General features: G+C 40.2%; 1 protein-coding gene across 1 annotated transcript; it reads right to left on the reverse strand.

Moving 5' to 3' along the window:
• Positions 1-3,155: 3,155 nt before the first annotated feature.
• Positions 3,156-16,812, reverse strand: hepacama (hepatic and glial cell adhesion molecule a). Its single transcript, XM_003450864.5, has 7 exons — positions 13,955-16,812; positions 10,402-10,749; positions 9,927-10,208; positions 4,946-5,036; positions 4,607-4,674; positions 4,363-4,433; positions 3,156-3,950 (listed from the first exon to the last, which is right to left on the reverse strand). The coding sequence occupies exons 1-7, from the start codon at positions 14,049-14,051 to the stop codon at positions 3,588-3,590; spliced, it is 1,320 nt and encodes a 439-aa protein (XP_003450912.1). The 5' UTR covers positions 14,052-16,812; the 3' UTR covers positions 3,156-3,587.
• Positions 16,813-16,881: the final 69 nt, after the last annotated feature.

The following is a 16,881-nucleotide window of genomic DNA, read 5'->3' on the forward strand; positions in this document are numbered from 1 at the left end:
CAACACTAAAATACTACAAAACAAACACATGATTTCATACATTTTTGTTACACATTTAGGCCATGTAAAAGATTGACTGACCAGGCTTGATGCATTTCATGTAGTGCATTTCTGATTTAAGTTTTGATGTTGCTGCAGTTTGTTTATCTGTACTGCATAAGTAGATTTTCACTACAAATGCTCCAAGGTGAAAAACCTCGGAAAGAGAAGCAGATATAGCACTGAAGGAAAAAGCAGTTAAAATCAAAACGGCTCTGTTGTAAATAAGAACAGATGCATTAATTATCAAACAAGTTAAACGCGTATTTTAATCCAGCAATATAAAAAGTATTAGTCAGGCCCAAAGAGCTGCAGGATATATTCTAGGGCTTATGAGTGGAGGAATGACACATAAATAAATAAATAAAGCTCTGTCACATCTTTTAAATTCTTGTCTTATCTTTTCTGATCTCTTTTTGTATACTTTTAGATAACAGGGACTCTTTGGGTCACAGAAACTCTGCAATGTTAAAGGGGAAAGTGGTTCACAGAAGCCAGAACAGATTGTATGGATTTATTTTCTAAATTTGCTGGGAAACGCTCTCTTAATCTTTAGCAAAATATTTTATGAGCCTCTCCAAAATAAATCTAGTTAAGAATGTGCACCACTTTTGTGTGGACTTGGACTGAAGTAAGTCCAGCAGTAAGTGTTTTGAAACACTTTTAACATTTATAGTTTGGACAGCAATGCAGCTGGGGCTAGCACAGCTTCACCAGGAACACCCTGAGACTCATCTGCTGCATGACTAATGTGACAGTTAGTGTAAAATCTGAATAAACTTCAGATATTATGTTTGCTTCATTTGTCATAAAATAATAAGAGGACAATCTTTATCTGGCCATTAAAACTGCTTGTTAGGCAATTGTCCATTTACTTTTGAGCATCTGAAGATGGGGGACTGTGTATAATGGCTTTAAATCCATCCATCCATCCATTCTTTTCCACTTATCTGATTCAGGGTCATGGGGGGGGAGCTGGAGCCATAATATGAGAGGCAACGTACACCTTCGACAGGTCGCCAGGCTGTCACATGTCTGACTTTAAATCCTAAACAGTGAATGCAAGAAAATGAAATAAAATCAAATGCTGTTAAACCCCTTGAATTCAAACTGAAAGTGAGCACTTCGATCCCATCGTGCTTATTATTTAAAATCCACCGTGGTCCCGCACAGACACAAAACTATAAAAATTGTGTCTTTATCCAAGAAATTATGAATCAAACTCTGTAAATGAAAATTTTATAAAATGCTATAAGACCTGTAACTGCTGATTTTCAGTCCAGTTGTTCTGTAATTTGGTAAACTCAGCCTTTTCTCCCTGTTTCCCTCAGTTAAGAATGTCAATGTAAAATCGATTCTTTGCTTTTTTATGTCCCTTGAGTTAGATGTCTTTTTTTTTTTTTTTTTTTTTTTTTTTTACATTTAAAGGTGTCTTGAATCATTCATAGGTCAGTGTTAAGTGACTTAAGCAACAATGTCCAACCTTTGAAAGACCTTCTGAATTTTGCACAGTTGTGTATATTGAAGCCAAAGTCAGTACTTCACTAGATATTTGCCTATTCAGAAAAAAAAGCTGGATAAGAACTTTCCAATAGTAAAGCGTCACCTTCCTCCACAGGGAATTTCACACTGACTGCTTGGTGTGAAGAAAGGTGCTAAAAAAAGGGGGCTCCATCAGGCAGCAGGAGGTGGTTATTAAATAAACTGGGAAAACTTCACACATCCTCTCTATTCAGTTACTGCAGATACAAATACACACATGCTCTTTGCACACAGATGGGTCGCTGTTCCCCAGAGGTTAATTACTGCCCTGACTTCTAAGCTCTTCTGCAACCACTGGAGAACAGGTGGAAGATGATGGGACAGACTGTGCTGCTAATAATCAATATGTGATATCAAAGTAGATTACAAGTAATTTCACAGCTGAATAAAAACGGCCTGTTCTCACTACCAAAGGATATTTCATTTTCCACTTACTGTAACACACATATGATTATGCACATGTATTCTTCTCGCTGCGTAATCCCATGATGCATGTGTATTCATGAGCCTGCCTGCTAAGCGGTAAATGGTGTTTCAAACAGAACAAAGACCACGAAGCCCAGATCAAAACAGGCGGCCCCTGATTCGCTTATGCAACCGTAATACTCACACCTTCAGTGAGGGAAGGTACAGTTCAGGATAAAAGCAATCAGTAAAATCATGATTTTCATGACAAAAGATGTCCAGCTGGACCTCTGAAGGGAACACATTATCTTGATAATAGTGATAAACCGGGCTACTTTGTTTGCATGTGTTTGTAGACACTTTCACAAGCTCACATCCGCTTGTGTGTGCGCGAGTCTCATTACCAGGATCAAAAATTTATTTTCTCCTTTCAGACCTTTTTACCTTTATAAGTAAATCTTGCAAAGTGTATCTAAATTTAGAGTTGGCTATTCTGTACAAGTATGTTGCATGCCTGTCTGTAATGCAGCCTTCACCTATTCAAAGTGAGAGTCAAAGGGTAAATATGGTACGAATGGTTTATGGAAAATATGATTTACGTTACATAAATTAAAAGTTCCTTTTTGAAATAGCTTATTTTTAAGTCAGTTAGCTCATAATTCATAACTGAAGCAGATATAGTTATGGGTTAAAACAAAGGTCACTGTCACTGTACCACCTGCACTTGCCAATATTGGGAAAAACAAAGGGGCAAAATAGTCTTCATAATGCAGTATGTAGTCAAACAAACAAACAAAAAACCCACAAAAATTTTAAAAAAGCAAACTATTATAAAAAACAGATTATATAAAATACAGCTAGATGTAAATCTGTACTATTTAAATTGTTTCCTCCCAGAGTGCAAAAAACTCAAATATTCAAGGAAATGTTTGAGTGACACCTAATGGAGCAGACAAGTATTGCACTTAATATTCAGAACGGCACATCGAATTCAGCTACCTTACAAAGACAAAGATGAAGGTGTGTCTTTATTTCTTCTGTGCTGTGTGTAGAAACGATAACAATAAAGTGTTTATGTAGAAATCAGGCAAGACATAAAAAAGAGTGAACATTTGTAGCAGTTATGATTTTGATAGAAATAAAAGGATCGCTTGATGACAAACTACAAATTATTTAAATAATTTTTATTACCTTAGTTACATAGTGACCTAATGTGGCATAAGGATACAGAGTGTGGTTTTAACTGTCTAAAGAAAAATAACAAACAAAAACTGTACAGGCACATCTTAAAACTTCCCAATAATAACTCAACAAGGAGCAAAATATATATCAGACCCAGAAACTCTTTAATGTCTCAGCATCATATACATTATATACTACATGCTGGTGGATAGGATATAACTTTTTCTGTGAGAGGATATATTTTCAAAGGACCACAGAAACACTGTGCATAGCCACAGAGAAATAGATGATAAATAATGGAAGACAGAAAGTTAGCTGAAAGTGAACTCATCTCTTACCCTAGTGCATCAGATCCATTATTCTCATGGCCGAACACAACCAACAAACTATACATGTACATCACATAACATGAGTAGCTGTCAGTGCTGTGGTGGGGTGTGAGTCTGATCGCTGGTGTCTGCACATTCCACCTCCACAGGCAGGTGGCCAGTTGGGATGCCTACAGGAGGACGGACCTTTCTCACAGGACTGAAACTGCGTGGAGATGAGCCCGGGGAGTGAGCAGGGGAGCGGACAGGGCGTAGGGAGGAACCTGGAAGGGGTTGTGGAAGTGGTTGTGCGAGTGGAGAGGAGCTGCGAGGGTATCTGCGTGGGGTGGACCAGATTGGTCGATCAGTTCTATGGGAGGAAGGGAGCGGGACTGAAGCGTAGGTAGCAGGGAGACTCGTTTCTGATTGGCTCATAGCATTGCCAGAGCATTCTTCCAGTCGCTCCAGGCTCTCCTGAAATAAGATGATGACACATGTGTGACAGCTGTGGGATTTCATCTGTGATTCTCATGTAATCAAGACATAGTTTGTAGCAGAACATCAGCTGGACTGTGTTTATAGTCGTGACTGTATGAGGTTGTAATTATAACCTTTAATTTGTCCACTGGGAATTTTGCCCCACACACTAACAATCATATCATCTTGATTACCCCTTCACTTTAACTCCAGCACCGTTGCCAGTTTGACAAGACACCCCTCACGTTGAGCCCCACTTAACTTTGTGGTTTAATTATTAATCATCATCTTCTGAAAAACTGTCTAGCCAATTCCTTGTAGAACTAATGACAGTATAACCAACAGTCTACTGACAGTTTAGTAGCAGAGCTGCTGGAAAGGTTTTTCTCCAGATGAAAGAATGACTTACATCTTCATTGAGAACGTAAAGAGGCATAGGACTCCTTCGACCAAGTGTAGATGGTTTGGGTACAACATCAACTGCAAAACATGTATGAGTATTATCATGCAGTCCCAGTTTTTTTAGCATTAACTCTGTAAAGTGCAATGTCAACCCTGACTGTTACAATTTAAATATTAGTCTACAGTTTGATGCTAACATCATGAAAGTGCTGTACACAATTAATAGACTGCAAACTATAACTGCTGCTCACCATCATGGCCATTTTCACTTTGCTCCACATACACAGGAGCTCTTTGGGGGACAGGTCTGTGCTTCTTTCTAAAGCAAAATAAATCAACAAAACGAAACAAGAAAACAATCAACTGATTTAAAAGATGCCTTAATATATGCTGGAGATCACAGTTTTGGACTATTTTCCCACCAAATGTCTAGAGACTGTGGAGCTACTTGAGATTCTAGCCACATGTTCAAGTGCAATATCAAAGCCAATGAGAGAAAGAGGGAGGTAAAAAAGAAGGAGAGGAAGAAACAGAGCAGCAGGGGAAAGAAAAAAGACGAGGAGGGGGGGAACAAAAAGAAAAGGTCTCACTTGGAAGGTTTCCAGCAGGCACACACTGTCACCAGGGTGATCAGGAGGAATATGCCCCCAGTGGACAGGATGATGTATAGCGAGCTCCGTCCTAAACCAAGGTGATACGCAGAGGCAGAGAAGAAAGCCGGAAAGAAAAAAAGAGCATAAAACACTCACATGCACACACTTAAATCCTTGTGCACTTGTAAAACTATACAAAGAGTAGTAGTATAATCTAAAAATGCTACATTAGTTCCTGATCTTCCCCCAGTGAACATAAAACATTTCGAACACATCACAAATCTGTAAACATCTGTAAATTACAAATAACACCATAAGGCATGCTCCACTTTCACTCTTCATGCAGCTCTGAGCCTGTTTGTAGCTATCGATCCATCCTCCACCGAAGGTCACGAATGTGTTTTTCTACAGGTGGCTTATACAGGACCCTCCATCTGCCTTTAGGGGTAAGGTCTGAACCATCTTCCTCGACTCTCTAACACCAGCCAGAGAGCACATATTCAGCACCTTGACACAACTTTGATACAGACACTTCTTCCCACACGGAATGAGAACACCTGAAGCAGCCTGACTTCTTCCAGAATCCTTTTTAAGATTCTAACGGACTTGATGTTGGTAACGTTGCACATCCTTTCCAATACATCCATAAAGCAGCTTCTGAGCAGTTTGCAATCTGAATGCAGGAGTCTTTGCCAGTCTTGTGTCAGAGGGGGTCCTTGTCCCTCCTTTGACACAGAAAGATGCCACAATAAGATGCTGGACATCTTCAGTGAGCCCAGCAGGTGGGGCCATCATGACAAGCCTGTGCCACAAGGATGAGGCAACCAGATTGTTGGCAATCAGAGCTCTTTCCCTGTAGGACAGCCGGAGTAGCAGCCATTTCCATTTAGACAACCTTTCTCCTGCACCCCCGTCCAGTTCTGTTTCTGAAAATGTTCATTACCTATAAATGCTTTAATAATAATAAAGCCATTTGGTGGATTTGAACCCCTGACCTTCCAATCATGGGGGGGACCACTCTACCTACTGAGTTATCCCTACCCCACCATTCCCAATACCATTCCTTCCCAAGCATAAATTTCCTGGCAGGGTTGGAATGTCAACTGTTCACCATTAACCCACCAATAAAGTAAAACCATTTACTCTAGCTTTCACAATCCCCACATTTAGGTCATATGTCTTGCATACATTAAATATATCTCTCATAATAAATAAATTTTCTAACATAGATCGTGCTGGGGCACAATATGACTCATCTTCTGGAACTTAAAAGTCTGTTAGATAACACCTTTGAAAATTTTTTATAATCGATGCATTAAAGAGTCACTGTTCTCCACTTCTTTAAAACGGCAACGGTCCCCCTTTTTAGGCAGCAGAGAAAGTATTCTCTACAGAATCTTCTGGATTCATTGTAACTTGCTGACCTCTCCAAGTGAAAAAGAATGTTGTTGGTGCATCCGTATCCTTAAGCTTGGTAAAGCAAGCTCGAATTAGAGCCCCTTTAGTGCTCTCCTGAAGAAAATAACTTAATTCCATCCTTTTATGATACAATAAATCCTGCTGATTATTCTGACAACTGGAAACACTGTTCTTCCTGTTGCTGTTTCTGAATTACCCTCCTAATGTTATCAGTAGATCTATAAGTGTATCGCTGACAGATATCTTTGATTTGAGCTTTCCCTACTTCCCACCGTCTAATTAGAGATTGAAACCCATTTTTCTTTGATCTCCAGAGATCATGATGATAACACCTTGAATTTCTGCTTTCACTTGTAAAATTCTACCATTAATATGTTCTGTACTTGCCAAAAAACTGTAAGTCCAAAGTGGGCCAAAAATAAAATACCGACCCCTTCACAGAAACTTGTTCCATAGTTAAATATACATTGCTGTGTCCAGCAGAAACTTCACTCTATTTCCATAAAGTTATCACTGTGGGTTTCTTGTAGAAAAAATACATCTAGCTTCTTTTGTCTTCAAGTTCTGTAATCAAAGCTCTCTTCTGTGCATCCCTCCCCCAAATTTATATTTAAAGAGGTCACCTTTAAATTTTGCAATTAAGAAAAGGAAGAAAAGCAGACACGAAAAAACTGAAAATAAGAAACATTAGTGAAGTCTAACCATCTTGAAATTATGTGGAGTCCTTACCCCCTAAACTCACAGTTTTGAATCTGAAGCACTTAAGCTCCCGTGCCAGTGTTTCATTAGATAGAAAGGGTGGAACCTCTGACAATGTAATCCAGGTGGATGGTATAGCCAACGGGAATCTTGAATGAGCTCATGATTTATTGAAATTAGTGAGTTGATTAACCAACTCAGGTTGCTTAACAAAAACAACAACTCCCTTATTCACACAGGAGGCGTATGCAATATTTCCATGCCCCACTTTGTCTCAAACTGCCAACAGCATGTGCTCCACTGTGATGCTGGGCTGTGGCACCGCTCTCACTCTTTGTCTCAATGAAAGCGACAGCATCCAAAGAGAAGTCACAACTAAAAAAGCCACAAAAAGAAAACAGTTGTTTACGAATATAACCAGCCAGCCACAAAAGAGAATATGAATATGGCAAAAAGTATAGATTGAGTGTGCTGGCATGAATAGTTGCATTGAAGTAGCTCATTAAGGTTATCCCTGTCAAACTCTTTACTATGAAACTATGCAAGCAGAGGAAACAGAGAGTAGTTTGAAAGCCTGAAGCTGTCTCCTCGTGCAGAACATCACAGTACAGCAATAATGAAGTCAGGATTACTGAGGTCCACTGAAGCACAGCGTCCTCCCACCTGCCTGTTTTTTTTTCCTTCTCCCTCCTCATAAATAACCGTCCATTCATTGGATTAGACTGCCTCTCCCTCTCTCGCTCCCTCTCAGCCTGACATGTGGCTCTTCACTGGCGCCCAGTAACAGGCACTCTGAGCCAACTCTGTTACAATCACAGCCTGGATTTGCACTCGTTGTAAACAACATTGTTTGAGAGGCCAGCATGTTTGTGTATGGGTCAGCATGAGATGATAATTGCTCCTGCTAGCTCCTACAGATGGAGGGTTTGTGAATAATCAGATGACATTTACCATGCATAGTTACCTTAACATATAAAGCTATCATTCAAATTAATTTAAAGGATTTTTAAAGATTATGCTGCCCTGCAGTAAGTAGAATTTACACTGATTCCAGTTTAACCAGCTACAACATAAACAGTTTAGACGCTATTAAATAAGTCAAAGTGATACAGTAGGAGAACATATATTAATACAAAGAAAGAGCATTCTATTTAGTTTGTCGATAATACAGCACTGTGCAAGTGTTTTGAGCCACTCTTCACCTCTTTACATTTTACTTTAAGCAGCCAGACGTTTGCTTTTTCAATTACTTTTAGTCCAATTCTTTTACCTGGCCTAAGGATTATTTTCTTCTTCGTTTTCTTTTAAGCCACTTAATGAATCAATCAAGTGTAAACAAGGGATAAAGCACAGTTGTGTATACACATAACATACAAAATAGCAAGGAACCAATTTTAAAGTGCATCTTTAAGTACTTAGGTACTAACTTTAGGTTACTAGCCAGTCACAAAAACACATATTTTGTTCCCATATTTTTAGGCGAAGCTATAAAAATGCCAAAAATTACACAGTCTGTCTGGCATAAAATAATATTTTTGCACCAATAAGGTAATCCCTACAGCAATTAGCTGGACAAACAAAAACAATCAAAAGCAGATGAACAGTATCTGAAAGTCATATCTTTAAGAAATAAGAAAAAAACATCCAGAAAAGACCTGACACAGGACCTGAGAGATACATCTGACCCTTCAGCTGGTCCATCTACTGTTCACTGAAGTCTCATCAGAAATGAGTCTCAGGGAAAGGGTGCCTGTTAATACTTAGCCAAAAATTTGACATTTTTGGCTAAGTATCTACAGAAGGAGGCAGCAGAGAGGTACAACTGTGAGTTTCTAGAGTAATCTTATTGAGGTTATTATTGTTATTGTGGGATCATCTTGATAGGGAACTCAACAGGTCGCCAACATTCAAGAGCTTTGAATGTCCACAAAGAAGCCTGGAGAACTATCCCTGAAGACTAATTAAAGAAATTAAAAGATATCAAATATTGACTGCCAAGCTTTTTCAAAATAAATCGCAGCAAAAATTTCTGGCACCACCTCACCTACTTCCAAGGTGAATGGAGAGGATGAAAGAATTCACAATGCAGGAACTCCAGCAACACTTGAGGGAAGATGAACATCTTTAATAATTGACCAACGCGTTTCGGCTTGTGGCCTTCATCAGGGTCATCTACAGGGTCATCTACATGATGACCCAACGCCGAAACGCGTTGGTCAATTATTAAAGTTGTTCATCTTCCCTCAAGTGTTGCTGGAATTCCTGCATTGTGAAGCTTTTTCAAGATTAAAAAATTCAAGACTTGGAGATTTTTATGATTAATTTTCATGTACACAACATACAGGAAAATCAAAATACTGTCTCTCTCTCAGTTTACTGTAGAGAAGATTTAAGAAAGATGAAGGACACTCTAGGGAACAGAGAACTTTAAACCTATGTGCAGTGCAGTAGTGCATGATATAAATAAAATAAATATATCCACTCGTGACTAGGACAGCATTGCAAATGATCAACAACAGCCTGTATGACGGTGGTGCAGATGGTTGCAGTAGAATTAGAATTGTACTGTTTTGCCTTATATTCTGCACTTTTATGTTTGGACATATTTTAAGAAATCACTGATTTCCCCTTCTCTTAGCAAAATATAGAGAAATGGTACTTTTCCACATTACGGCATGTACCGGTATATACTTGTGTCTTAATGCAAAATCTTTACAGTGCCATACTGTCGCATAGATAATACTTCTTAATGCTTCTTCCAACTCTGTTCAGCTATTATTAAATGTTATCACGCCCCACTCCCTCTCTTTTATGTAAACACGTGTCTTTTGAGTTCCTACCAGTGTAACTTGCCACCTACTGTAGACAGTGAGCCTGACAGGAATGCTCTTCATGTTGCTGATGGGGTTCTCCACTGTGCAGGTGTAAATGTCATCGTCTGACATCAGAACCCGTGAGATGGTCAGCACCTTTTGGTCATGCGAAAGCAGCAGACGCGAGTCATTCGTCAGCACTTTGCCTCCCTTCAGCCAACTGTAGACGGGCTTTGTGCCATTATCGTGGGAACAGTGGAGGTTGAAGTGCTCGCTGTACTCCAGGACAGAAGAGGCCATCATCTGGATGTAAGGCTTGGATATAGGAACTGAGAAGAAGGACAGGGCAGAAGATACAGAGCAGAATGAGATTGAAATGACACTCTCTGGACAGGAAATTTAATTTTCAACCTGTATTAAATTTTTATAGGTCCTAACTCATGTTCCAGTGCTCTGCACTTGTTGCTCAGATGTTTTGAAACACGAGTAAACTCGGCTCTATAAACGAGTAATTCTGCTTACCGTCCACTGTGAGCTGAATGTAGTGCTCTCCAGTGAAGGTGTCATCTGTGATGGAGATTTCCACTTCGTACACCCCTTCATCCGACAGCTGCAGGTTGTGAAGCAGCAGCGAGCCATTCTCAAACACCAGGATGCGGTTGCGATACTCGGGCCTCAGGTTCCCAATGATGTCCGTCCCTATGGACTGCACGACAGTGATCGGTTTCACTTTGTCCTTCTTTAGCTGCCACTTAACAACAGGCTTGTCTGTGCTGCTGCTCGAGTAGCTGACTGACAAAAGGGCTTCTTTGCCGACCGTTCCCCTCACCACCTGGGTTTGGCTGGTGACATTCACTCCTGACACCACACCTGTTAAAAAAAAGGGGGAAAGACACAATGGTGAGGTCTTAAACTGATGAGCAAATATAGAGGTGTGTAAAGACAGTGTGAGGCAGTCTCCATTTCAAAGGGCGCCTATTTTAAAGCTATATAATGCTTTGCCAGTGATTGGAAATACATGTGGAAATTATGCAAAACAAGCTAACAAATGAAAAAAATGCACTAAATGATGCTACTGAGCAAATGCAAATAGTCACATGCAATACACAGTTACAGTGCAACACAGGTATTTTACTCAAATGTTTCCTTTGATTCATTTTGAATCTTTATCTTTATCCCTGTTCGGTTCATTTATATCGCTAGAAATAAATGATGAAAAAAATGACAAACCAAAAAGATGTGGGCTGAAGCTACAGCTTTTATAACACCTACAATAACTAAATAAATAATGATGCAAGGAATTATTTCCGACAAAAGAAGAACAAGAAAGAAAATATAGACCATTCATGTCAAATGTAGCTACAGATGAATGCTTCCTATCTAGAGCAGGGATGTGAAACTTATTCTCCACTGTGGGCCACATACACCATCACTTTGTTCTCAAGTCAGATGGACCAGCAAAACTCCTCATTCTGTCAGTGTAAAGAAGATTTAACTACACATTTAATCCATAAGATATTTTAATATAATAAAAAGAAGTGCAGTTTAACCAGCACAGCTCTTTTTCCACATTATGTAGAAATGCTTTTGTAGTAAAAGAAAGATATCTGTCAGATTTGAGGCTTGAAGCAAGTCATAAATGTTCAAAATGACAGAAAAAGTAACAGCAGCTCATTGCCCAGACTACCCTGGAAGTATAAAACAGAAAGATTTTATTAATTCATATAAAATATTTCTGCTTCTTCCTCTTTTTTTTCGTATTGTAAAAAATCCTGTGTAAAAATGTTTTTACACACTTTGTTACTTATTTACCTTGGGAAAGGTCTTTATCAGTACCTAAAGCTGTAAAACCTATTAAATTACAGCTAAAAGTCCCAAATCTATGCCCTCCTTCACATTTTCCAAAGCTGTTCAAGCCTTTGCTGGGCTTAATCTGGCCCCCGGGCTTTATGTTTAACACCTCCTCTCTAGAGCATCTTCATACTAAACATTTATCACAATCTTGAGTAAATATATGAATTCCCTACATGTTTTTAAACAGTTTCAGTATGCTACATATTTTAATTTGATCAGGACTACAGTTCCAAAGATGAACCCAACAGATACACAACAACACCTCACATTGATCCTAACCCTGGGTTTCTCAAAAATAGAATTTCCTCTTAATCTGGATTTATTATCCCCGTTTTGAAATAGCTTCTGGACAACAAATGGCAGTTGACCATCTCTGCACATAATTTGAATTTCAGTATATTTTGTATAGTATATTTGCTGTCATGATTTTGATGCTGTGCAGCAGGGAGTGCCATGTAGCAATGTCCACTTTGCCAGAAATCAAACCAAGAACTCACAGCTGTTGGCAATTGCGCCTCTGCGGTATGCTCCAAAGCTGCTCTCCTACTGGATCACCCTGATATTTTATACATATGTATTTGAGTTAAAATTTTACCTGCAAATGTACAAAATCCGCCTAATATTGTAAAACCTGCAGTTCTTAAAGTGAAGTAGTTTAAAGTGTCTAAGCGCATCTATTTGTACTGGGAACTTTTGTGATCACTGCAGTCGTGTTACGCCGCTAGAATAGAAGAGGAGATTGTAAGTATTTAAATGCATTTGACCTAAATGTGCAGAGGCCGCCTTGAAATAGAGATAGTAAGTGCTTTTCTCTCGAGTGTCGAATCCTTTTATACTCTTTTATGAGAAAAATAATCGCTTTTACATGACTGATGACTTATATGTGGGCAATAAATCCTTTAATAACATTTCTGATGGGTTTTTTTTTTTAAAAAACCTTCGCTTTTCTTTTTCTTCTCTCTCTTAACGATAAAAAAGTTGCCACGTTTTAGTTTTACTGAATACACCCATGCTGGTTTTACTTTGGCTCATGTCTTCAGTGTTCATGTCTTGATCACTACCCTGTTTCTGTGAACCCCACCCTCCTTCTCAAGAATTCCTCATAACCTCCTGGAGTGAACAAGTAATACACTAATTTTGATTTGTGCACCCCAGCTATCCTCCATCTCCCACAGGGACATTGGAATAAGGTAATATAGCGTGAGCCACATTTCAGCTTTTTTAAGAAGCCCTGTCTTGGAAACCAAACACAGCAAAGCCATTATGTCCACAGTGGAGTTCCTGTAAATCAGCTGTAGCTGGACACATGCAGGTCTGAACAGTGGCTTCGGGCCCGTGAGGGGCATCCTACTGTTCTGGCTCAGTGATGGAGAGATCAACCTATGAGAGAGACAGAGAAGAGAGAGGGGAAAAGAGGGAGAGAGAGAGAGCGGCCATTCTTGCAGAGAGGCAGTTAGCAAGGCATCGCCTCATTGCCGTGGTAACCATTTGGTCTGCCTGACAGGGGTTGCCAAGGCAATAAGACAAAGGGCATGATTGTTGAGACTAGTTTCCTCCCTTGAAAGGAGTGAGAGAGGGTTAGAGAGAGAAATTCTTTGTCACTGGTGAAGTTGGAGATGGACACAGGATTCAGTGATTCCACCAAACTCGCCTGCTTTGGGTAAACTGGTACAGCTGAGAAATCAATCTAAACCTTTTAAAACCAAACTGTAAACTTGTGACACTTGGTCATCATTTCCTCATCTGAAACTACCCACACACGCAGAAGAAGGCCCTGCCCAGTTCAACAGCTCTCCACAAAACTCTTTATCATCACACTTAACCTAGACATCCCCTCCTTGCACGCCTTCAATGGCCTCTCCATGCTCCTTTGAGCTTTAAATGGGAGCCCAATAACGAGCACCACCCTAGAACAAATCCATTGTGCTGCCAACCTCACAAAGTGCAAGGACAAAAATAAAAGCATCGGCGTCTAAATTAACTGGGATTAACTTTGCTTCAAAAAGAGTCGGGGTGAAAGACTTGGATCTGGGTTTTAAAGGCTACTAAATAATAGAAATCTGAAATAAAGATGTGAACTAAATGATAATTATTGTGAATTGGCACACTCAGGCTGTTATTTGCATTCATTTTACTATTTACATTCCCTCAGCACAGCAGCCTGCAGGACATTCTTACTCTCTTTTTTTCTGTTAATAGTCAAACAAAGACTTGGACTTACCTGAAAGGACAAAGACGAGGAGGCCAAGGAGCTTCAGCAGAGGAGGAATGTCAGCGAAACTGCCGTCTCTAGAGGAGGGTTTCCTCTCCACCTTCATCTTGTGTCCTGGGCAGAGTCTTTCTTCCACTTAGTGAGCATGGTTTATCCACCCTGGGCACGTCTCTGCCGCTCAACACTCTCTCCACTGCCTGCCTGCCTGCAACACTGGCCTCTGCCTGGTCACACTGAGCCCCACTCTCCACACAGCACCCCACTCACTGCCAACAACAGCCAACTGTGTGTATGTGTGTGTTTCTGTGTGTGTGTCTGCGTTCATGACACATAGTTTAGATGAGCTCCCCTCTTCCCTTTTAAAAAGTAGTTAACAGAAACTCTCTGCTTTTAGTAGCTCATCTGCTTAAATTGTCCGCTATTTTCTAAAAGTTTTCATACTCTTTAACTACACAAAAAGCAATTCAATGTCGAGTTCAGCTACTTTGCAAAGAAAATCACGCTAGAAAGGACTACTTAATTCAGCCAGAAGCTCTAAGGAACCTACTTAAAGCTCGGAAATGTCTGAGTTTGAAAAACAACTCATTTCCCCCCCCCTTTGGCCTACTTTTGGGACATTGTTCAAACTCCTCTCTGGACTGGAGCCTCACAGTAAACACACAATTTGCTGCTTGGCCACCAAACCAAACACATGGAGCCTTTTAGATATTTTGCTTCCGGTTTTTACACACTACTGTGCCAGATGCACGATGCTATGTACAAGACCTTCATGGTAATAGCAGCAACAAATGAAGAGCAAACATAGAGAGGGTTTTGTACCTACTTTGTCCTCTAGGTGGAGTTGAAACTGCACTACCGTGGCAAAGTGACATTTGAGAAAAAGTCAGGAGCAGGAGGCAAAGCTTAGCGAGAAGATAACTAAATCATATGAAGTGGTGCTAAACTTTTCATAAATCCAAATGCATGTGAAAATCAAAACAGGAATCTTACACGTGAGGTAAAAAGTACCTGTGACAATGCAACAAAAGTCAAAATTCAATAGTTCTGATGCTTTAGCTCCTTCCTCTGACTGCCGGTTTGTATGGAGCTCTAATATCTTGTAAGTTTGGCAGTCACTTCTTATTACAGCAGACACGCTGCCATGTGTGAAATCCCCGTATGTTTGATCAGTCTGTTTTCACTTTTTTTTTTATTTGTTTGTGTGCACTGATGAGTCAGTTGCATTATAAATCATCTCTCCCACTTTCTAAAAGTCTTTTGTCAGGAGTTTTTTGGAGCATTTTGTTTGACAACAAAGGGATGTTTTATGCAGAGGAGGAAGCCTGCGTTGATAGGAAAAAAATAATAAAAATTTCCAGGACTGTGGGAACAGCTGCTGTTGGCTACCACTCTCACAGGGCTGGTACTCCTGTGTAGTGAGCCATCAAAGTCGAACCTCTCCCCTCCACCTCTGCCCTCTCTAAACGAAACACCTCCCATTTCCTCTCATCTTCTAACAGGCTCTAAATCAAGGGGGACAATTTCCAGTCAGCTGAGCGAAGAGGGGACTAGAAACAGACCGTGTCTGTGTGTCTCAGTTAGTTTGGCCGAATGTGTCATGACAGAAGCTATTGTCACGTTTAGACCCCATTAAGACTGATGTCATCCTCACACATGCAGATGCAACACAGTGCATACATGATACAAATGATGCTCATATCTTTTGAAATCTGGGATTCCTGCATTTAACAACATCTCCTATTAGCTGATATTCGTGCAGATGTAGAAATAAAGCTTATATTTTCTGCACACTGCCCACTTGTGTAGCCTACTCAGAAAATATGGTCTCTCCTAAGATGGCGACGGCAGTCATAACCACTGGAAAGAGGATAATTACGCCCCCTGCTGTTTGTCCTGGCTTATTCTTCTCTAATTATCACCCAGGAGACCAGAAATCTTTGCACACTGACAGACTGTCTGAGGAAGAAAATGAACTAACCAAGCAAATCTTTCTCGTGATTTAAAATGGTCCGGGTCAGCTTTAGTTAAGTGCAAGCGGTAAAGGGAAGAAAATATGACTCTTTAGTGTGTTTAAATCTGGCTCTCACATGATGATGTATTAATATCCTAACACGATTTTCCAGCTCATGTCTTTTTTTTCCCTGTAAAACTGTCTTTTCCATCACCTTCAGAATTCAATCTACAGCACGAAGTGGGTGTTGTGCTATGTTTGGAGGTGTGCAGGATATTGATTGTTCACCCACAGTCATTAAAGAGACAGGAGAACGTGGCCATGGCACCTCTGGGACTGAGTAGGAGAAAAGAAAGAACAGGTCCATATAAAACCCGTAGAGGATGTTCATGAGATTTGCGGCTGAGAGGAGGAAAGTCAGCCCGAGAAGGAAGTGTTTGCGCTCCGGCTTTACGAAAAACCGCCGCAAGCAAAGGCGCTGGCTGTTCCACCTCTGCAGCTGGCGACGTGCGAGCGACAATCAGTGACTTTAACGGGATCTGCGTGATGAAGCACGGCTCGTGTTTTTCCTGTTTGAGAATGCGTGTGTGCAGTTTGAGTTTGTGCAGTGTGCTGTGTGGCTCAGATGTGTGTGGGTGTTCTGAGTGGGTGCACCGGGAGACTGAAGATGCTCTATCCTGTTTCTCATAAAGTGAACAAGACTGCCTCGGCAGATGAAGCAAAATTGTGTTATTCTTTTGTGATTTTGGCATGTAATGTAAAACGGATATACACAGAGAGTGTTTATGACAAGGCAACCGCTGGTGGATTTACATGATCTGAACATCTAAAAAAAACACATTGTTAGTACAAAAAGAGTTTTGTGTTAATCATTCATTAGATTTGTTGTTAGAACACTATTTCAGCTTCACTGAAACTGCTTTTAATTGCCAGCCTTGCTTATGTTCCACAGAAAAATGAGCTGCTTTGGCTCCAGTGATGTTTA

This window comes from Oreochromis niloticus, linkage group LG14 (assembly GCF_001858045.2).
Source record: "Oreochromis niloticus isolate F11D_XX linkage group LG14, O_niloticus_UMD_NMBU, whole genome shotgun sequence".
In the NCBI taxonomy this organism is placed as follows: Eukaryota; Metazoa; Chordata; class Actinopteri; order Cichliformes; family Cichlidae; genus Oreochromis; species Oreochromis niloticus.